This window comes from Trachymyrmex cornetzi, unplaced genomic scaffold (assembly GCF_001594075.2).
Source record: "Trachymyrmex cornetzi isolate Tcor2-1 unplaced genomic scaffold, Tcor1.1 scaffold195, whole genome shotgun sequence".
Classification (NCBI taxonomy): domain Eukaryota; kingdom Metazoa; phylum Arthropoda; class Insecta; order Hymenoptera; family Formicidae; genus Trachymyrmex; species Trachymyrmex cornetzi.
In genome coordinates, this window is record NW_017296580.1 from 811,545 (window position 1) to 835,728 (window position 24,184).

Genomic DNA, 24,184 nt, shown 5'->3' on the forward strand with positions numbered 1-24,184 from the left:
TTTTTTTTTTTTTTTTTTTACGTAAATCACAGTGGCTGCGAATTCGTGTCAGTCTGACAAATGTACGGCTATAAATTCGATATGGAAGTGCGGCGCGCAACAAACTGCGAATTCGCAGATAAAGAAAAGAGTATTTCTGTCAAAGTGGGAGAGAGTAATTGGAGGTATCTAATATCGTTTGTAATTTAACGCCCCAACAATATTCCATTAATAATCCAATGGATTTATTTCGCATTATGATACAGTCATTCGTTATGTACTTTGTGATATTTGTGATATGTCCGCATTAGTAAAGTCGCTTTAGAAATTCACAGAGTGCATAATGTTGCATCAGGTGTATAATGCAACAGATACTAATTAATTATGTATTTTTCTGCGATGAGTGAAAAAAGGTAATCTAACTTTCATTTATCTTGCGGCAAAATTTATGATTTGAACGTTGGAACGTTATTACACCGTTCCTTTGGCATAAAAGAAACATGGACAGCAAGTAGCAGACAAACGAACGGTTTTCCGTATCGTTCGTTGTAAACTATACATATTTGTAAGTTGGAAACTGAAACCTCCCCTAGCTGATAGCTTTCCAAGCTTCGAACACGTCTTACGTATCTTACCCTCCCTTTCCATGTAGTAATCATTGTGTTTACCTGCGATGCTCTATCGCATTCAGATCATGATATCGCAAATGGTGGAGATACTTCGAGAAGGAAGTAATTCTTCATGTAAAGATAAATTACGATATTTTTTTACGAGATATCGTTTTCGAGAAAATCGGATTTAAAAATACGATGTGTGGTCTGTCTTGCTTATTTCATAATTTCTTTGGAACCGATTATATAAGTAAATATATATAAATTTGAAAAACCTTTCTCTTCTCTAGTAGATATAAAGATCAAAAGTGTAATTAGAATTATACTTTTGATCTTCATATCTGATATAAGATTTTTTTAACACAATACTTATCTTTTATATATTATATCAAAAGTTTAAAATTATACTGGTAATTTTGTGTAATTTGGGAATTTATCTGTGTTATACGTTAATCGATATATGCATGGTTTTTCTCAAATGATAAGAGATAACACGGTCAGTTACCTCTTGAAAATGCTTATCAGTTTGAAATCGCAACTTCCAAAGATTCTGTAAATAGCGCGTCTCTGATATAAAACATTCCTGATGATAAGCTACTGTAGTCGAAGAAAAAACGAGATAAAACTTGTCTCTTACGTACGATACGAGGGATACTTCTCTCTGATCTTCATAGTCGTACCGGTCGGATCTGACAAAAGCTGACCTTCGTGCTGACATTCACTTCACATCTGAGCCTCTTCTCCTCGTTCCACCTCTGATCGTTTTCTGCCCTTCTCTTCTTATTTCTCGCGGACTTATCCTCTCTCGGACCCGAGAGGACCGACCAACCAACTCACTGAGCACAAAGACCCGTCATTCCAGTTGACGCCGTGTGTCCTTCCTTCTCCGTTCGCTGCCACCGCCGCCACCGCCGCCATCGCCGATGCAGAGGCGCTTGCTCGAGAAGAAGAGGGAACCGTCGCTTCTCGCAAAGGAAATACTCGCTCACGAATAAAGTACCTCAGCCATGCCACTTGTTAGACAGGAATTGCACGTGTCATAGAGCTTTCAGCAAGATGCTCATCGGCCAACGCGAATGCACTATCTTCGGTGTTATGAGTCTTTAACTAGTAGAAGAAACAGGAACAGGAGAAGAACTAATTGAATAATTTGAAGTATCGAGATGTTAACTTTCTTTAGAAAAAGGATTGAAGAGTTCCCGACAATATTTGAGCTTAAAATTACTAAAAAGAATATCTTAAAAAAGAATTCTTTTCTGATTCTTCTTTTAGGATATTTTCTGTGATGTATTCTGTAAAGTTCAGAAGTTGGTAAATATAAAAGATATTTCTGTTGAACAACAATGTTTAAGTATGGAAGGTATAATTTCACGAGAGGCTCGAGTTTCGGGAAGTTTATTGTTGCGCCAATTTTGTTTGAAGTTTTACCGCAATTGAAAACTGCACCTTTTAACGGGCCACGTTTTGCGCAGATGCGTCAACGAAAGCAGATCTGGTTTCTAACGGTACCATCAGGGCACCTTCTTTTTTGTCTTTTACATTTTGAGGGACTGGTAACGAAAGAGAGGACGTCTTTCCGCGTAGATATCCGATTGAGAAAAAAAATATTGGAAAACGGATGTTCGCGGTAACGGGAACGCTGTTGAAAGTAAAGCTAAAGTTAACGGTTAACACGTCACCGACATTCTGACAAACTTTCGAGGAAAACGTTACATATGCAAACCCAGAATGTGTGTCACCTAGAATTCCAGGATTAAATGAGTGTATAACGAATTATATCTCAGTAGAAAGTATAAAGATAAAAATGAAATAAAATACTGAAATCTCTTATACACACCTTCAAGAATCCTTACATATAATCTTTCCTTTATTGAATATATAATGCTCTTAAGAGAACAGTAAGAAACTCTATGCATACACAAAACGAACGATTTTGCTCTACCGGAAAATTTAACTAGACACTGAAATTAATTTGGACCATCAAAATAATTATATAGAACTCTTAAAGTGATTAAACATTGATGACAAAGCTGTAAAAGTCCTAACGCAGCAATCAGTTTAACCGTTCTACATATTTATTTTGATAGTCCAAACAAAATTATATTTTTTAATTTATATCTAACGAAATTTTTAGATTCTTTAACAAAACCGTTCTTTATATACATACGATAACCTAAATACAATTTGCGATATAATTCGTGTTTGATCCACTTTCTGCCACTAAATTCAGAAAATCGATTAATTAGATACGAAAATGTCATTTAATTAATCTGTGATTATAACAAAGTTATTTTTGGAAATTGACTATATAGAGTTGCAGTAAAGAACATAGGCGTCGACTTAGGGGGTGAGAGCACTTTTCGCCCCTCCAATAAAATTATTGGGGAGGGGGGAGTGATAATTCTCTAATTTTTACCTTTTTCTTTTGTAACAAAAGGTTTTTTAATAACTACAAATAATTTTTATAATAAAAACTGTGTTGGCTTTCGTAACGTTGACACGGCGAACTAAAGTTGGCGCGTCCTCTGCTATCTATGATCGAAAAGATAGCTTTCTTTCTCAATTTTGTACACTAAATATTTCGTTTGTATATTTTGTTTTATGTGTAAAAATATATAATTTACATATTTCTGTATATTTCTACCTCTCTCCGGTTATGTAAAGACTATTAAAAAAAAGGTCATTATTTGAAATGCTTGCTCCCCTGACTCTTTTTCGGCGCCGTTGCGTTGGTAAAGAAGAGCTCATTGAAGGGAACACTCGACGTTGAAGAATTCAGCAAACTAGCCAAGTACGCATGTATATGTTATACATCTGCAATGTGCAACTGATGCTAGTGCACAACGCCGGGAAGTGCCAAAACCTGCTGGTAGCAAGAAATAGGGAGAGAGGCGAGAGACACTAGTATATGTATATTATATATATAGATATATGTGTGTATATAGTAACCTAATGACTCCGAACAAGATTTGCTGCTAGGAACGAAAAAACTAGACAGCTAATAAATGTACTTGGCCGCTAAAGATCCAAGAAAAAATAGAAAAAGATAATATAAAGAGTACTATTTCAAGCATCTCGCATTTTTTCAATTTAGTTAATTGAAAATTTGGGACAATTGAAATAATCTATTGATAAAATTTTTATAAATTTTATCATATATAAGTGATAATGAAAATCTACGACATGTGAATCGATGATGCGTGTATTTTATGTTTTCCATACTGACAGCAGAATAAAAGGATATCAATTTTTTAATAAACATTCACACATTATTTTTAACATGATAAATTAGACGATTTACATGATGTCGAATGAATCAACTTTTGCGTTTATAACAAAATATTCGTACCTACGGATATTAATTAGCACTTTGACAAATGGTTTTTTAAAATAAATGGGTATAATTTGTTTGTAAACAATTAAAAATTGTAAAAAGTATAATATGTAAAAATTTATAAAAATATCTTTTTCGATTGTATTGTTTTTACGTCAGACGTTATTAACATTCACGATAATATGATAGGTGATTGCAAAACTTAATATAAAATTCAATACAATAACGTCATCTCTTTATTTGTAATTACCGATGCGATTTGCACACAATATAACTGCGTGTCGCTCGAGTTGGCAACGAAATGTTACGGTGGCCTTCCTGTTCTTTTCGTTATTCTACTGAATTCTTCCGTCGTTTCTTCCATGATCGATTATTTTATTTTGTTCCAATAAGCCTCTCCGGTCCGACACTTCGGCGCGCTCAATACAAAATTATGCAGTAACTGCGTTATTTGCAAAAACTGCGAAAATCGATCGCGATCGTCAAGGACGAGAAGTAATCGGAGAAATCAGTTTATTCAGAAATTGAAGAAATTAGAATTTTTGCGTTTAAGATACCTACATCAGCCATTTTTAATCATAATAAAAAACGAGAAATGGAAAACGCGAGTAAATACCGCTTGTTTGACATTCTCACTTACATAAGCATATTGCGCATAAAATCTTGGAAATTTTTAATTATGATTGCAAAGAATTAATAGCAATTATAAATATTTAACTACTTCAAAAAAATAAGTTGATAACAGAAATTCTATTATCAGTTCACAATACATCGATGTTATGCAGATAGTAGGACAGTCATGTAGTTTATTGTAAACAATCAGTACAATATCTGTTTAGAAAAGATTATCAGCTTTCTATTTTAACGGCAAAAATTTTTAGTATCTTTTAAGTACATATCTTTCCTGCTGTTACGTTCAAATAAAGATAAATCCCTAGGAGGTAGGCAGATATGACGTTCCTCAAATTCCATTTTTAATTTCAGGTTAGGGATTGCTTCATCTTTTTCTTGATGCAGATATGTGCTCATACTATTCTCAGGTCCATTTTAAATATCAGGTTTTAAACTCTTATTTCTATTTTAATGATACAAAAGGTATGGCTTTGTGACAAATTTGCACGTCTGGTTCACATTCTCACTTTAACACTTGCATTATGATGTTTAAATACGAATATGTGTATAATACTAAATGTATGGTTGAACATAACGTTATTATTATACTTCGGAAAAAGAAATCGATCTGGGAACTATGTAACCATGTTGTAAATATCGCCTTTGGCCATTTAATGGTGCCATAAAGTAACCTATATAGCATGGTTCTTTAGGTTCATATACTTTTAAATATAAACTATCCACTTATTGAACGATAAAAATTATTACATATATTTATTTTTATTTACAGATCATAATACAAATTGAAATATAGCTTATCAATTTTCTTGAATTCCAGTTTGGACTCAAATAAACTTTATTGATATTAATTTTATAAAATATATGAGATTTTTAACTTAATAAAGAGTGATAGATTTTTGTAATAAAATAATTAGAATTAGCGTAAGTATTAGAGCGCGTATTGCATTTATAATTATAAAAAAATTGAGATTGTTGAAATTATTAAAATATTATTATAATCGTTAAAATATTATATATTTGTAAGTTGCCAGGAAATAGTACATGTCAGAAGACTACTTTGTTATCTAAAATGCGCTTCAATTTTCATAATATTTGGTCTTGGGGTTTCTAAGAGGATTTCATTATCCCGTTGCTTCTATTATTTTGCACGGCATCACGACATAATTATCTTCGTCGTTTCAATGGACAGGGATTAAAACCTTAGGGACTTCTCTACTTCATACGTGCCATGTGCATTCATATATTACGATTTTAATTTCACCGAGACTTTATCGTTTCTCTCGTTTCGCATCCTTGAATGCTGCTCCGCATAATCTACCGTCAATCAAGTTGACTATTTATATAGTCGATATTAATTTAATTTGCTCGCACAAAATTCTTTTTTCTGACAAAAAAGATTACTAATAACACATTGTTATTTATATAAGATGTGGTACGATTAAAATAATGTATATTTTCAAAAAATTTAACACTTGTATATTATTTTAGATATTTCTATTCTCCACTACATGTATCTTTAGAAAAGGCTTTTGTCAGACTATATAACTGCCTAAATTTTTCTTTTATTCGTTCCACGTACCATCGATATCAATCTTCTGGTGGTCAGACACATACCTAACTGTATCTCGTCAATATTTTACTTCTTTTATTTGTCCCTACCCAAAAACATAGAGAATGGACTGCGCGATTCGTGTGTCAAAATGGTCGATAGGGACTGTGCAAGACGGCCATTTCTATCTCTTTCCATTCAATGGTGTAATGGGAGAGAGAATGAGAGGGAGATTGGCCGTCTCCCACGGTCCCTCTTTCTCATTATTGTCGACCACATTTGATACATTATTTAGATACATTATTTAGATACGGATCGCGCAGTCCATTCTCTATGTCTTTGGTCCTACCATTTGATTCTTTCTAAAGAAAGAAAAAAGATTTTCTTTATTCTCAGTTATTGTCAACTAAGAAATATTATTTTCTCTTCCCTTTTGTCAGGCAGTCTCAGTGTCTATCGGCACCCTTAGTCTGTAACTTAAGATTATAAAAAATAAAGGACCTTTTATAGGTAAATATACATCATCCTTTACAAAGATATTATACACAGAGAAAATCTATTCAAATAATTCGTTAAATGCCATTTTATATTTCTATGTTTACCTAAAAAAACACTTCGCAGTTGCCTTTTGCGCGAATGTTATACATCATGCCGTCACGTAAGAATATTAAAATCTCATCGATATATAATACATACTTACATCTATTACTACTAGGGAGAATGGAAAGTTACTTTTTAAAAGTGACTAGTCATCGTTACCATTACTTGTTATCGAGTCAAAAAGTAACTAATTATCTTTACTAATTACTGATTTTCAAAAACTCATTATTGTTACTGGAAAAGTAATGATTCATTACTTTTTTATTACTTTTTAATGTAGTTTTAAAATTTCCAATAAAACCGGTTTTTTTTCAAAAATTTTGTGAAAGAAAATTCAAAAATTTCTTAAAATTTATTAAAAAATTAGAAAACTAGGAAAAAGAATTGTTTAGAAAAAAAGAAGTGAAAATTCCTGTTAATGTGCATTATGTACGTAACTTGCATTGCACATTGTTGAGATTCAACTAATAGAATATATAACTATTTACCGCAGAATGTTTGAGCACATGGGGAAAAATATTCTAAGTAACTATCTAGTCAAGTCGTACATTATTTTTTTATAATAATGTATATAATAGTGTATATTTTATAACAAAAAGTATTAAAAAATCTACCTCAATTTTGAAACGCGGATGCTAGTCAGGGTCTAAGAGACTCTCAATAATTTTTTATTGATACACCATACGCAATTAAAATACAAACTGAACATACTGCGCGTATGTGTTTTTGAAACATAAAAGTTTTTTTTTCACAGTATTGTCATCCTTGCAAATTGAAGTTGTCTCACATTGCAGAGGGTTGAAGTTTTTAACAGGTTCTCTCAGACCCTTGTCTGATGAGTGAGGGTTCAAGAATTCTTAAAGATATCTTAAAGTTGTTTTAAGCCAGATCTATATATACATAGCCCGCAGAATGAGGGTCACAGGTCGCAAGACTAGAAACCTAACATATTTTAATAGACTGCAGGAAGTTGGGCAAACTCAACTTTCGCATCCTGCGTTTTAACGTATTGAAGTCTACGGCCTGTGTTCTGCATGTTATGTTATGTATAATCTTTTGTTAAAAAACGAAAAAGTAAAAATTAGTAGAGATTAGGCGTCGCCTACGCAATAATTTTGTTGCTCTGTCCCTCCTAAGTCGGTGCCTGTGATTATTGGAATAATTAACGAAGAAAAGGAAAAAGGAATGTACTCTTTATGTCGTACTACATATTGTGTATTATCCTGTTGACGAAAAATTCTACGGGTGAACTTAACGACAACCGAACAACGCGGTAAAACATCTGCTAATTAGATACTTTCACAGTTTAATCGCCGCACGTCTTTAAAATGGAAGCAATAAGCCTAATAATAGTTGCGTGTTTGCGTGATCGTCGTTAGCACTTTTTATTTACGATCAAGTCGTGAGAAACATCCGATTATATTAAAACGATCGCAAACGACACGTTCACATTTTCAGCAGATACTCGCTAAGACGTTCATTAAATAACGAACTCGATAAATCAAAATTTCTAATTTCTTTTAGAAGCAACACGCCGTTGTTGATAGAAGAAATGATGGATTTTCCACCACACATAATTTTAATGCGAGGACTAATTAAATTTTCCCGGAAGTCTTTAAATCTTCATGAACTTCGGAAGGCTTTAAAACTTTTGGGTTATGATCCTTGATGTGATTTAATTTGATGTAATTTATTCATGAAAATGATAATTAATAAGATAAAAAGCAGTGTTAAGTTTTTAACCTAAGAAAATATATTTATGTAATTAAAGTCTACCGTTGGATGAAAATTTATTTAGATAGTACATTTTGCAAGTTAAAAATTTATAATGTAATAGTAAATAAAATATCTAATAAGTACCGTATATCAGTGCGAAATTTCAAGATCTGAAATAACGTGATATTTTTATCAGGCACGATTGCGGAACAGCTGGGACTATGAGGGATCCGTGAAGCTCCTAAACATATATTTATAATATACAGAGTAACTCAGATCTCTCGTGAGCAGATAAAACGAAGTAAACTAACAATAAGTTGAAAAATCTCCACCATTTTGTAATTTTCGCAATAGTAAGAAGATATTAATTTCTAAATATCGCCGAATAGCACTGCCTCTCATCGAATACAAGCGCGTGGTGATGAGATAGGACAATCTTAAGATGGGCTGTCTTACGAAATCATAGATTCCTAATCGCTGAATGCAAGAAATGGTTTATCACGAGCCTTGGTAATGCTTTAGTGCAAAAGAAAATATTTCCTCACGCTGCACTGGGTGGTCAATGACCTCCTGCAGTGCGCTTGAACTTGATGGTAGGCTCGACGCATAGCGGTCAGAATCTATTTTAGCCAAAATATTTACAGAAAACGGCGATCTTCATAAATTAGTATCTCGTTAACTACTGCGAAAATTGCAAAATAGTAAACTTTTCGACTCAATCCATGTTCTAGGTACCTGCTCATCCCGTAGATCTGGGACACCATGTATACGTATGACATGACTATCAGATATAACAGAGGAGGCTATAAGGGCGTAATTTTTCACGTCGTGTGAGTCTTCGTACGCTCGTATCTTTATGAATCTTGCCAATTATCAATTTCTCACGTACCTCGACGATTATATTATGAACGCTTTTTGTAAAAAAGTTTTTTTTATCTAGAAAATTCGAAGGTTTGTTTGATCACTGAATGCCTCGTATTGCACATTTTCCAATTTCTAAAAGTTGTTTCTATAGGCTTCTAAAGGTTGTTATATCTAAAGGTTGTTATATATACCTAAAGATTATTATAGGTACCTACTTTTGTGGATGCTTTCATTTACTAGGAGTAGGCGTGTCCTGGTCATTTTGATCGAAATATATTTTCGTACATATATGTGTTATAACTAGAATACATATATGATTATAATTACTATAAGTAATAATTAATAAGAAAACGTTCTGATAATGCTTTATATTAATCAATTAAAAACAAAGAAACGTTACTGGAAATAATTGTACTTATATGATATATCTTTATTTTGCCTTTTTTTATTTATAACTTATAGAAAAATTATTTTTATTAAAAAACCCTTATTTATACATATATATATATGTATTTATATGATACGTCTAAAAAGATTACGTTTTTATCAATTTTTTTCGTAAACGAATCGTCAGTCATTAAAAGTATTAATATTTTTTCATTGCTCTTTGTTCTTACATTCGTCTAAAAATAATACTACCTAAAGTAAATAATTTTTTATTAAATGTGTATGGTATATTACAATAATCTACTAAAATGTGATTACAAGTATATAATACAATTTGGAAGACAAATGTGAATCTGCTAATGAATTAAAATTTTATGTTATTAATTACCTCTTTCTCCATGTGTGCTATTACTTCATTTTCTTGGGAGAAGCTCTCGCCACACACCGAACATTTATGCTTTTTATTGTTACGTGTATTTCTATGTACTCTGTCTATATGCCGCTTTAAAATTATTGATACATATGTAACGAAATAATAAGAAAATTATAATAATTTTATTTTGTATTTATAAAAATATATAATGGCGGAGAGTGGCGGAGATGACAAACACTAACGTAAGTGCACGCGCATTCTTTTAGACTGACCTTCAGGTCATTGACTCAAAGTTGAAACGCTTCTAAAGTTCAACGGAAAGGAAAGAATTAGGATAGCAAAAGGTCCATAACTATTTTTCAAAATTCTTGTAAAAGAAGACAGGTCTGGGACAGACCTGCCCTTTTTCCCTTCGCTCTCTCATGTATAATCTACCTAGAGTCAACGACCTTTTTCTGATTCAGTCCTACCTCTGTAAGAATTTGTCACTTTCTGAATACAAATTCTATTCCTTATTTCTGAATACAAATTCTATTCTATAGAGCTGCGATTATAATAAGTAGTCATTTTTTTTCAAATTATTATAAATCTTCACACATAATTATGATAGGCTAATGAAAATTGCTTCAAAACATTGCATGTTCATTTGGCTCAATAATTAAGTACTTATAAATCCTTAATATGTTTCGTAAATAAGAAAAAAATTTTGTTGATTACGAAAAGACAGAGTGGTTTAATGAATCTCACTCATGAGATATGTTAAGCAACTCCGAAGGATATATGTATTATATATATATAGAATGTATAATGTAGATGTAATGTTGAAGAATCTCTTAAGTTGTGCATTTTGTTCATATAATCAATCTTGTCCATCACAATCGTTATTTTTCTTACAATTAGCTTTATTAAAAATTATGTTTGGATTGTCTACGCAATAACTTTTAGTTGAATTGTGCAAATATCCTATTTTTCTATCCAACATATTACAATGTTTTTAAATTTAAAAATTAATTCAACTGAGAAACGATTATACATCTAATTTTCAATTTTTAAGTTGTTTTTTTCGAATTGAATTACCTTTAACGTCTTTAATAAAATAGACTACTCCTTATTTAAGCTCATTGAAAGGCAGAAACCTTTATCTAACTATAGGTTAGATAAAGAAGGTTGTAGGTTAAAAACCTTTGATGGAATTTCTTTTTCAATTGTTTAGTTCGCTCTACCTGCCTATAAGCAGTATAAGAAATTTAGAGGAGAGGTTCTGCGGCAGGAAGTCCTACTATATACCTGGATTCCTCGGTTCGAATTCTGGAGCATCCTGATATTTTTCTTGTGTTGTCGCTTATTTCTTACAGCGGTATGTCAAACAAGGTTTGTGTTGCTATTTTATACAGGGTGTCCCAAATTGTGTCCTTACCCTTAGAAAAGGGAACTGCAGCTCCCCGAAGTTATTTTTCGGGAGGTCCTTGACCTCCCGAAAAATTCGCCGTTCAGAACTGGCATTAAAACTGTAGGTCCTATATGCTTGTGGCAATTGAATAATCAGCGTGCGCATCACAATGAGAGAGATGTAACACAGGCTAGAAACCTGATGTAAGAGGAAGAAGAATAAAAATCAAATATATTTTTTTCAAATTTTTAAATATAAATTATTAATATATTTTTAACTTGAATGTTTGTGTTGCTATTTTATACAGGGTGTCCCAAACTAGTTTGTGTTGCTATTTTATACAGGGTGTCCCAAACTCTAGTTTGTGTTGCTATTTTATACAGGGTGTCCCAAACTAGAGTTTGGGACACCCTGTATAAAATAGCAACACAAACTAGTTTGGGACACCCTGTATAAAATAGCAACACAAACATTCAAGTTAAAAATATATTAATAATTTATATTTAAAAATTTGAAAAAAATATATTTGATTTTTATTCTTCTTCCTCTTACATCAGGTTTCTAGCCTGTGTTACATCTCTCTCATTGTGATGCGCACGCTGATTATTCAATTGCCACAAGCATATAGGACCTACAGTTTTAATGCCAGTTCTGAACGGCGAATTTTTCGGGAGGTCAAGGACCTCCCGAAAAATAACTTCGGGGAGCTGCAGTTCCCTTTTCTAAGGGTAAGGACATCTTAAGGGGGTTGCCGACCTTTTCCAGGTTATTGCCATCGGCAGTATCCACTAAGGAGGCCTGAGTCCTGACTCGAAGCTTTATGGTCGGGCGCAGTGTTTGGTCCCACACTACTAGATTTATCAGTAAGGTGATGTAGTGTGGGACTTGCCTTAGACGTCTGGAATGAATCCAGAATGATATTCTATTTCATCGGTAAAAATAGCATAGGGAGTATCCTAACACTGATCCTGGAAAAACAGGTATAAGCATGGGTGGTACCGGAGACATCGGGATCAGCGTAGGCTAGGTAAACGCTAAAAAAACATCGGTTTGTAGAAATAGTTAGTTACATATATGATAAACTGCTCGATACTACTTCAGGTAACTGCAGTTCAATCCTATATATTTTATATTCTTTTCGACATTAATTGAAATAAAAGTATTATTTTCTTTTCTGAACATTAAAATTAGCTGAACTTACTATATAGAAACTATAGAGCTATTCGAGGAAGAGTGTAACTTTGAAGATGCACGATTATCTAAATTGCATTGCATGATTGATCAGAATAATTTCTTCTAGATGAAAATTTACTTATTGTGTCTCTTCCTTTCTCTACCTCGTTCACTGGTTGGTGAACGACTTCTACTTCTAAAAGAGAAAAATACTTTAATATTTTCGTTACACAATAAAAGTGTTTTACATATTTTATTTAAATTATAACTTCATTAAAATAACTTCAGTATAAACACAGAAAAATTTGTATTCTCTAACAATATACAAGTCCTCTATGCATGCATAATTCTCTAAATATACATTGAAATTTTTTCTGAATTTAACATTTTCTTTTATTTTTAAATTACTTGTATCTATTTATATTTCCTTTTTCTTATTTCTTTGTATCCTTAATAATTAAGTTTTAATTAACAAAATATAAATAGCTCATTTTCTTGCTTAGCAATAAATAAAATATTAGAAACGACAATAGTTACGCAATAATATAAGAATGAAGGTGTGCTTAAAGTTATATTTTTTTCTTATAAATTTAAAACGAAAGTACTTGATAACTACTTCATCTTGACGTACCATGATTCTCACTGAACAATGAGAAATCATCTATCAATTCCATTTTATTGCTTGACGACAAAAATATCAAGAGTTTGAAGATATTTAATTAGACCATCCTTACAAAGTTGATGTAATATGAAGACCTTTTGTTCCGTTTTGGTCTCTTAAGAATAGCATATTAATCTTGACTATATGTATCATTAAATTAATCATGTATACGACTTAGATGTTATATAGATTTTGAAAAAGACTCTGTGAAGTCAAAATGTTAATCACTTGTATTTATAAGAGAAAATATATAGCTTTAAGCACGCCTTCATCCTTATATTATTGCTCGTAACTATTGTCGTTTCTAATATTTTATTTATTGCTAATTAAGTTTTATTTTGTACTTGTAATGAGATCTCGACTGATCCCTAGTGAAAGATGCACTATGACTATTATAACGTAATGAACTTCTATTTCTTCTTTTATTTCTATCTCTATCTTTCTCTTCGCTTTCTCTTGTTAAACTATGTTGCCTTCTGGAACGTAAGAAACTCTAACTTTATTTATGTATAATACACATATATTATTTATGAAATAAAGACACTTATAAAAATTGTTGAAATTCTTATAATCTTTCAGTTATGACAGATTTTCTTCAAAGTTTCAATAATAATAATAATAACTTTGTTCAATGCAACATAAACTAAAAATTAAAAAAATAAAATTTCATACAAACAGCATTTATTGTGCTCATTTGATTTTTATTAATTACTTCAATTACCACGTGGGCAGAAAAACATTCACCTAATAATTTTACTTTTAATATATGAAAATGAAAAACGTGTTTGGTTGTTAACAACCGGACACAGATTACTGTATTCAGCGCAGTAATCTCTACATCTCTGTGCTATCTTACGCAAGCATGGACGTGTCCATACATATTTTAGTTACTAAAATATTTGCTTACTGCTTGGCTTAACTAGCCCCACTCTACCCACAAAGAAAATTAGCTATCTACAATTAGCTAATTGATTAAAAATACGGACAAATTCTACATTTTTATTTCTGCTGCTAATAGGAGTTAATGATTTTTTTGTTATCTGCATCAGTTTATTATTATCGGTAAGAAGTGGTAATTAATGAAAAGAAAAAAGGAGTGCGCTCTTAATATCGACAAAGATGTGTGTTTCATGAACTTAGTGCTGCTTACACCATTTTCGAGTTTTAGACAATATTAATTATTAACAAGTAACACATACGTACGTGCACGTAGGTACATGTGTCGACGCACGACACATGTACATTTTTTCAAAGATAATTCGATGTTAGTTGGTCGACCAACTAAACGACCGGTAGGTTCATGGTGAGGTCTGCGAAACCCTACTGCACAAGGGGGAACTCTCGTATTCTTCTTTGAACGCATTCTCTATCCGTCTCTCTATCCATTTTGCTTCTCGTCGTTCTCTCTCTCTCTCTCTCTCCCCCTCTCCCTCCCCCCTCTCCCCTCCTTTCCTCTCGTTCGCACTCTCTTGCGATACAGTCCCCTTGATAAACGTTTCAGGCATCTAGGCAGGCTTAGGCATGGGCGTAAGTTACCAAGAGATCCGATTTTGGACAATTATTTCATGTATAACGTGATGATATTGTTGATATATAAAAATACCACATATAGAAAGGCGGAAAAATAAATTCACCCGATAATTCGCACTATTCTATACGAAGATTTCTCACTTGCGTATGTACATTGAAAAAAATGTTTTTATCATACCAAGAAGATATATATGATAAAATGCATTTTAGTGAAACTAAGCAGAATTTCTGATTATCATAGTAGGATTTGATATTTTATAACTAGAACTGGAATGTTTGAAAGACTAACTATCAAACGTTCCATTTTAATTATATTAACTATAAGAATTTGGTTAGTATTTTCCAATTGGAGATCTGAAATAACTTCTAATTATATTTATACTATATATTCTCCACATACAATACGCGGCACTACCGCCAGATCAACACGGCGAAGTTCTATTTCCCATAAATAAAAAAACCAAAATAGATTGCAAAGCGCAGATTAAAATTAAAATTTTTCATCGATATTCTAATCAAATGGATCCTTGAAATTCAGTTATGCCAAAATTGAGATGCAGCTCCCTTGGAAAGAAGATGGGAGGGATACTCACACGAAAAGGGGCTAAATCCATGTGTACGATCGGTTCCACGCTGAATGTCAGCTCTTTAGTATGAGTCCCTTCCACCTCCTTTTCGACAGGTCTACGTTTCAATTCTGGCATCACTGCCCTGAATCTTTAAAATTGGGTTTGAAGATAAAAGTAATTAATGTTTTTGATATTATATATATATATATATATATATATGTATATATATATATATATATATGATTTTCAGTTGTATATAAAAATTAATTTAGAAACCTGTAATAATTCCTGGAAGTTATATAGGTATTAATGGCACATAAAATATTATCAGAAACATCAAAATTTATCTCCTAGTATAGAAATTATTATAGGAATTGGCTGAAAAATTAAGGAGGTTGTAAGGGCATAAAACATATATATTAATATTTACGCTTTAAATGAACTACATACGTATAAAAGTTGTTTTCATAACATTCTGTTTTTATTGAACAACACATTTTTATAGATTATTTATTTTATTTATTAGTATTTTTATAATTATAAACAATTTTTTAAATAATAACAAAAATCTGATTTTTTTGTATAAGTACTTTAAGTAATTAAAAATTACTTATGCAAAGTTTGATTGAGATTCACCAGTTAGTTTATAACAAATAAATATTTTATTTATTTACAGATCAACTAATGTATGTATCCCAATCTAACTTTGCATAAATATTCTTGAATTCATAAAGTACTTATATAAAAAAATTGTGATTTTTATCATTATTTTATAATACAATTCTATATATTTCTATTAGTGCACAAATTGAAAAAAACATTACTTTTGATGCAATCTAATTTTTTTCTACTGTAGCTTGAAAAATTACATCGATAACGTTTATAGAATGTTTATGAAATGATTCTACAGCATGTTGTAAATCCTTATTAAGTTACAGATCTAGTTATGTTATGTCGTGCATTATGACTACGATATTACGCTTCGAGATTACCAATTTCTCTTCTACTTTTGAGACACAAAATTGCGAATTACTTCACAAATTATTATATATACACACGAACCTTTAATCAGGGTGTCCAGCGATCCTTGAACACATCCTTGAATTCTAGAATTATCCTGGAATTCAATGTGTCCACGAAAACTCCTGGAAAACCCCTGAAATTTCAGGACTGATCTGGAATTTTTGTCATTCTTTATGCTATTTATGTAAAGATGAAAGTAACTTTGAGATTACGAAATCTATTTAATGAAGCTCCAATAAATTAATAATTTTATAATATGATGTTTGGATACGTCAATAAAAAGAAAAGTTGTGTTTGGGTATAAGAAACCTTCCTTAAAGACGTAATAAAACAAATTACTAATAAAAAAAACTTGGATTTAATGTCTACAATCATAGAATAGAATATAGCAGAAAAATTATCGTTCGTATATTGAATGTTTGTTCGATATTATTTATAAAGCTGTAAATGATATTGTTCCAAATTTGTTTTTGTTTCAATTCATTCATCACATAGAATTCTAACTAAAACGTAAAACATAATATTAATAAATCTTAATCAATCAATAAAAATTAATAAAGTAATGGAAATTAGTTGACCTGAAAAAATAAGAGTTTTTACTTGAAATGTCTTGGAATTATCCTTGAATTGATTAACCACATCGCTGGTTAATGATCGGCATCGGCGTACGAGAACTGCTCTGAATTACGTAGTTCGGCAGTGATATTCGGTGAGTATGGCGAGAACTGGCGAAGTGAATATCCCCTGACAATTCGGGGAACTTGCAGCCGCCATTGTACGTTACACTTTAGATAACTGTTGCTAACGCAACAATGAGATAAGTGAGTAAATTATGCCCTTTGTTATACAGTGATGTTCAATGAAAGTTTATATACATATACATGTATAGATCTGATATGCAGCACATATATGTATGTATAATATATACATACATATATATATATGTGTCTATAATGATTAGATGTTATATGCATATATGTATAACATACGATATAGTTTGTCGATTTTTATTACAGCAAGTATCATTGTCGATCGGCATTTCAGAGCAACTTTCATATTTTTAAAAACACAACGCAATCTATCATATGTTTTTTTCATATAATTGTCATCATTATTATTATTTCTAAAATTTAACTCGAACATTTTACATCAATCGATATCGCGAAAGCCACATGAATATCAAAAAACTGTTTAAAAATAATATTACAAAACCATGATATTTCTCGCGCAAGAAATCAGAATAGCTCTCTTTTCATTCCTTCTTGCGGCATTTCTTCAAAAATCAGATTGACGTAACCAGCATCCGATGTTGTAAAAAGTAAAAATTAAAAAAAAAACAAATCCCCGAAAATCCGCGAACATCGAGGAACATCGGCCCTACGCCAATGGCCGACTGCATCAGTGTTCACACGAGGTATACCCCACACGTATCCCCACATGACTGTAGTCGCCGCTCTCCCCTTACCTCTCCCTGTCTCGCCTGCCTTCTCCCCCTCACCCACCGCTCGATACATGTGAGGCATTCGCGGCTTCAGTCGTCGTTGGGACGTCGCCGAGGTCGTATCTCCTGGTCGATTCACCTAGTATTTCGGTGCGTTTACCTACGTACGCGCGCGCGCGCGCACACACGCACTTATATACACTTATATATATTTACACATCATACATACGTGACGTGCGCGCGGTAATTTATGTTATGCACGCGTGCACGCTGCTCGGCACGTAGCGGGGAACGAGAAACGGCCGGGTGCTGGTGACACGAGACGGATAAGTTCCGGTGGAAGAATACGACGAAGACGACGACAACGAACGCTGTGTGCTCCGGTTCGCGATGTTGCCGTAGTGTATGTGCGCGGAACAGTGTGCAATATCTTTTTCGTTCCATTTTTGGTTGCCCCCCTTTCCTTCGCGCTTGTTCGCGCTGGTACGTGCGTGCGTCGTGTCGTGTGCCGTGTGTCGTGTGCGTCGCGGGAGTAACAACGACGGAGAGCTCTCGACGCACTTTTTTCCAAATCCCCGCGGATCACCAGCGGCGTGATGCCCACCTCGTCGTTATTGACCTTGTCGTATTATGTCGAGGTACCGTGAAAATATCGGTGCCGGGAGGTGCGCCTTTGATCCCGTCAGTCCGGAGAATATATTGAAAGTTGACAGTCCGCGCCTTTGGTAGCCTTCTCTCGCGAGCCACTCCCCTCGAGATAAATCTTCGAAATTTTTACCTACTCGGACGTTTTAGGCAGTAAGTAATTCCTGGTTACGCTTTATTTCTGGATATGATTTCTCCGCGGAAAAACGACCGGGGTTAGGTTGAGTTCGGATTAGACACGGACGTTTGATGTCTACGACATTCGTGTTCACGAAAATAGTTCGATTTTTCTACGAAATTAATTATTCGTTGGATTCGTAAATCTACAAAACGTGTCCAATTATGATTCTTTTTTTTTTATAACTTTTTGAATTTTTCTAATACGTTTATTTATTTTTACTTCTCCTGTTTACATTCAAAGTCCATGTTTTTTGATTTTAATTCGACCAGACTATTGAGCGAGATTAGATTTTTGTAAATGCGCGCAAGAAACGAAAGTAAAACGAAAGTGCTTGAATCCATTATAACGTGTACAACTATTTATGTACTATTCGCGTTTCACTGTACTTCAGATTACGGAATCCGTTGATTGCGTACAAATAGAGAACCGCATGAAATACCCGCGTAACTAACGAGATGGTTTTGGCTGGTTTCGAGGGGTTTGGAAAAATCGTGCGACAGCGGACCAGTTAACCAGGAGGAGAATCGAGCCGCACCGAATATCGAGAGGCGTCGGTGACAAGCCTACCGGATACGTCGCGCATCGAGATATGGATTGGTCGATGAAAGCTCGCCGAACGTAAGTTCCTGCTAGAAAGTGAAATCGAATTTTCAAAATCCTCCCGCGCCGCTAATCTCGATGGATCGATCGATCGATCCATAGATCCCTCGAAGGGTCAATTTTCAAAAGAGACGCTTCCTTTCCATGAAGAGACACAAATTGAAAGAGTCATTCTGTCCTTGTTCAATAATCGGTAAGAAATAAAGACGGAACGATTCTTGTGTCGCTTTTTGCCTCTACTGGAAAGCTCCCATTTCTAAGTCAGAAGCGACGGTAGAGGGGGAGAATACCTTTACAGAATTGTAATTCACAGTGAGCTCCTACGCAGTGTATGATCGTAAACTGTTTCGTTCCTTTTCGACAATGAGACGACGCAGTGCCGCAGTGATCGGAAAGAAGTCCGTAATCTGATCTTGTAAAAAAAAAAAATGAAGACGCGAGAAAGTAGCAGACTTGACAGTAATCTGATGCATCTTGTGCGTGCGGGAAGAATCGTCGATTTGTTACACCACAGTGCGAGGGATCGATGCTTATCAATATTATACCACCAGCACTATCGCCAGTTATCCGATTGTCGTTCAAACTAGCCGTCGGATTATGTGCGCAATTCGCGATTCCTAGTTCGCCATTCGTACGAAATAATCCGTGAATAATGTTCGCTATTTGTATGAAACAATTCGTGAATAATGTCAACAGGCAGTTTCATCGAATTCACATTTGTTGTTTATCATCCGTGCCAATTCAGTGCGACGATTTTTTTGACGAAATCGAAGAGCGCAAATCAGCCAGTTCGCGTTGGTTTATATATAGAACAATATAATGATTTTACAAACAATGACCGAGGAATCGTTAACAGTGTTGAAAGTCCGCGTTGATAAACAATGCATTACTGCGAATTTACTATGAGTCGCGAATGGCGAATCGTGAATCGCTAATCCCGCATCCGGACGTATAATGTTCGCGAAATTTAGTCAACATGTGCATACGTATTTGAGGTTGGTGCTGCGGGTCGAATCGACGTTTGCTCGTTGTTCATTAATCGAAATAATGTCCCCGGGCGCGCGGCACGTCGTCGATAGATCGTGGGAATTGACAGAGACGATGAGATCAGCACGAATTCGTGGCGCGTTGTTAAGGTCTCGCGGCGTTCTGAAATTTTCATGAGTCCGTCAATTGACGTAGTTCAAAGCACGCGTCAAAGTACAAATCGAAAACGCTTATAATATCCGTGATGTCCGATTTTTTTCGACGCGCTACAGAAGACGCGGAGAATATATTTTAAAAGAATTAGCACGTCAGAGAGATTAGTACGTGATCGCTTCATTTTAGCATCGAGATCAGAATTCACCGTCATTACACACCAGATTTCAATTCTCGCTTTGAAGTTCCCAAAATTGTACGTATGACGCATGTTGCGGATCATCGTCGAGGATGAGCGATGCGTGGGATACATCGTGTTCTACGTCGCGAAATTCGTGTCGCCAAAATTTCCATGAAGCTTTTTATCCTCGCCGCCAATTTTGTACAAGTGAAGACACGCTCCGTGAATTCGATCGACGACGAAAGATTTTTTTATCGAGCAACGCTGAAACTTTCGGGATACTCTTTTTTTTTTCTTCTGCGGCTTTCGGCAATTGCCACGAATATTTCGCCACGTATAACATGATAGGAAAAACATGACGAAGCGCGGAAGAGCGTAATTTTGCCCCTGCGGAAGTCTTCGTATTACAATGAAGCGTCGAACAATGACTGTGATACGATTACTCTGACACAAAGAGTTTCTACCAGTGGGCTGAATATTTTCCACGTTCTCTCGAGGTTGGCAACTTAAATGTAATAATGTGTGAACGTTAAATGTATAAATTATGTGGCTATAAAAATTCATAGCCTTGTTATTTAATAAATTAAAAATTACTTTTTCCGTAATGTATAGGATTATTATAATTATAAATTAAAAAATATGAATGACGTGAAAAACTCGCTCTCCATGATGAATAATTTGAAGAAAATTTTTTAAAAAGTTTTAAAAATGATGTTAAAAATAACGTATGATAGAATTTCATCATGAAAGCAAATATTCTGTCCAAATCTCGAGGCAACAGAAAATTAATATAGAATCAAAGATATTTGACCAAAAAAAATTTAACAATAAAAAATATTTTTTATAATAAATATCTCGTGCGCTGTCTATAATAACGAACAAATAATATTTAACGTCTACAGTTCTACTAGAAATATAATGTCCTTTATTATATTTCAAGTAGAACTTAATCCTAGTAAACCACTCATGGGTTCAACGGACCCTTACAATTTTTTACATTGCTGTTTTACATTTCTTTAAAGCATTGTAATTAATTGAAAATAAAATATTATTTATTTGATTCATATTTATCTGTCTTTGTCTGACCTCGAGGTACAAATTTCACACGTTTTGAGCTAAAAAACATATTCAGTCCAGAGAGCGTGACAAAGTTGCAGGGTTTCACAGACCCTGCTGTGTGACCAAAAATACCAATGACTTACTAGGATTAAAGTATGAAAACTTATACTATATAGTTAGCAGACTGTGCGCGATAGAGGACCATCATCCGAAGTTTTTTCGAAGATTTCTATTCCGGTTCTTGCTTCAGTAAAAGACGCTCCGTTCACTCAATGCGACAGTCTCTCAAGTAAATCTTGAAATTTGACATTACTTAGATACAATATTTTGAAAATAAAAAATTCTGCAGATCTATGTGAACTACGCGATAAAGGCAAAGTTTAAAATCACTATAATTATAAAGAATTGATATTTCCTATTCCTCGCGAGCATACTACCATAAGCGCGGATTATCTCGGTCGAGAGCTCAGGCAGAAGCGTACAGGCTGGCCTTTCTCTCATTCATTATTCGTGCCGATTCCTTGCGTTTACTCGAAGTTATGACCACGCTGTCGGTTGCATAATGACTCGTAAGCCAACAATGTTGTCGCGTAATCAAATGGCGCAGACGTTTGTTCTCGCTGCGAATAGGACTGCGCATTGTTTCTCCGTTAACAATTTCTGCAAAATGGAAAAAAAGAAATTGCGTAGTTGCAGATGGTGTTCACCATCCATGATTTCTATTTCAAGCTAAATCTTTTAAAAGCATATGAACGACCCTGAAAGTAATATAAAATCTGAAAAATTGTGTGTACGTATATCTCAGTGTAATAAATACAAAGAGAAAAGATAAAATTACATAGTTTAATGTTAATGTTAATGACAATCGTAAAATATGACATATAAACTAATAATAATAATATGACTACATTGATAGTGTAGTGATGATAATTATAAAATTTGATACGTAAACCGGAGTAATACTAGAACTACACATTGACGTTTATAATAACATTTTACGATACTAGCTAAAATAGGATGAGAGAGGAATGAAATTAAAGAAGCTAATTACTGATGTATGATGTTTGGTAACATAACAATATCATGGGCAGGTATTAACGTCAGGTGAACCGGTAGATTGCAAACATGGCGAACAAATCGCATGGTTGATTTCGTGCGTGTGTAGGTCGGGATAACAACGCGCTCTAAATATATTTCGCGTAAGATGGATATGTGCTGTTACGTATTCAAGCAAAATCATGACGTGCGTCAGCTGACTAATCCAGCCGACGCATACATAACATAGGCATAAATACTGTAAATTGAATTAACGTGAATATTGGGTATTCGATATTACATATGAGATTAATTTCCCTGAAACTTCTCCGATACGTGAATATAATCGATAAACATAACTAAATGTATACGCAACACATGCGACTTTATACCAAATTATTATTCACAGGCTTCTTAAGCATATTAAAAAACTGCAGTATATATTTAAAAAATGTAATATGTCTTCTTGAATATTTACAACGAATTTATGAAATTCAAATGTTATTATTTTATTAACTCCATACGATCTTTATTATTATGACAACTTGAATGTATATTCATGTTGTCATAATAATACTGAGGTGTATATTCATGTTGTCATAATAATACTGAGATTTCGGAAATTTAAAAGTACTTTTAGAAAAATCCTTAAGGAATCAAGATCACAGCTAATACGTCAGAATATAATGATCGAATGTATAATACTACATAGTTTGGGAGAACAATTTTTTAATGTTTATCGCTAAATTTATGTATGGGATTAGAATTAATCGTGTGGAAAACAACGCGACGCGAAAGCGCGCGTCATTTTTAGCATTATCGCGGTATTCTCTTAACGAACTCGGCGCTAAATCAACGTGGAACATGCCGTAAATCTATGCGGGCAAACTAGTTAGGCAATATACGGAGATTCCACGTGGATTTACGAGCGACGGTCGTCGATATGAGCAAAAAGAAGAGAAGTGGTTCGCGCGAGGGCGGTCTGCTCTTTGCGGTTGAAGATTTTCGGCGGTCCGCCAGGAAGGCGGGCAAGGGAAACAGACGAGAAAATCGATGAGTCGACCGGGACGAGATGCGATAAATTTTCGTTGGCATTACCGACTGCAAGAAAGTCGCCGAAGAAGCTTTTCGAAGGGAACGACCGGTTGCCCGACGAAGCACACGAAAGGGTCAAGCTGCGAAGAGGTAGTGTAGAGGAGAAAGAGGAAGAGTAAAAGAGAGAGAAGAGGTCGTTCGATCGAGGAGTAATGAGAGCTTACTGGGTGTAATGACCTCCACCTTGGGTCAGCGCCATGGCGAGTGAATTGTGGACCCTTTGGGACGCTCGATTCATCCACATCATTTATTCGGTCATTGTTGATTTCAAGAATAAGGGATTAAGATCAGAATATCAGCAGTTCGGAAATTAAAAGTTGCCAGAAATAGGATTTTTTAAACGAGACCTACTTATATTTAATCTTAAAGACAGATCTTCGATTGCCAAACAATGGTAATCGAATGTTTGAGCGAA

General features: G+C 34.0%; 1 protein-coding gene across 3 annotated transcripts in view; it reads left to right on the plus strand.

The window, feature by feature from the left end:
* Positions 1–17,940: 17,940 nt before the first annotated feature.
* Positions 17,941–24,184, plus strand: part of LOC108759585 (protein gustavus) — a 72,846-nt gene continuing 66,602 nt past the window's right edge. For 2 of the 3 annotated variants that reach the window (XM_018505085.1, XM_018505086.1), the window contains exons 1-2: positions 17,941–18,631; positions 19,051–19,277. In XM_018505085.1, coding sequence (XP_018360587.1) covers positions 19,249–19,277 — 29 coding nt within the window. In that variant the 5' untranslated portion in view covers positions 17,941–18,631; positions 19,051–19,248. The remainder of the gene's footprint in view (positions 18,632–19,050; positions 19,278–24,184) is intronic. The other variant, XM_018505084.1, reaches the window with a different exon arrangement.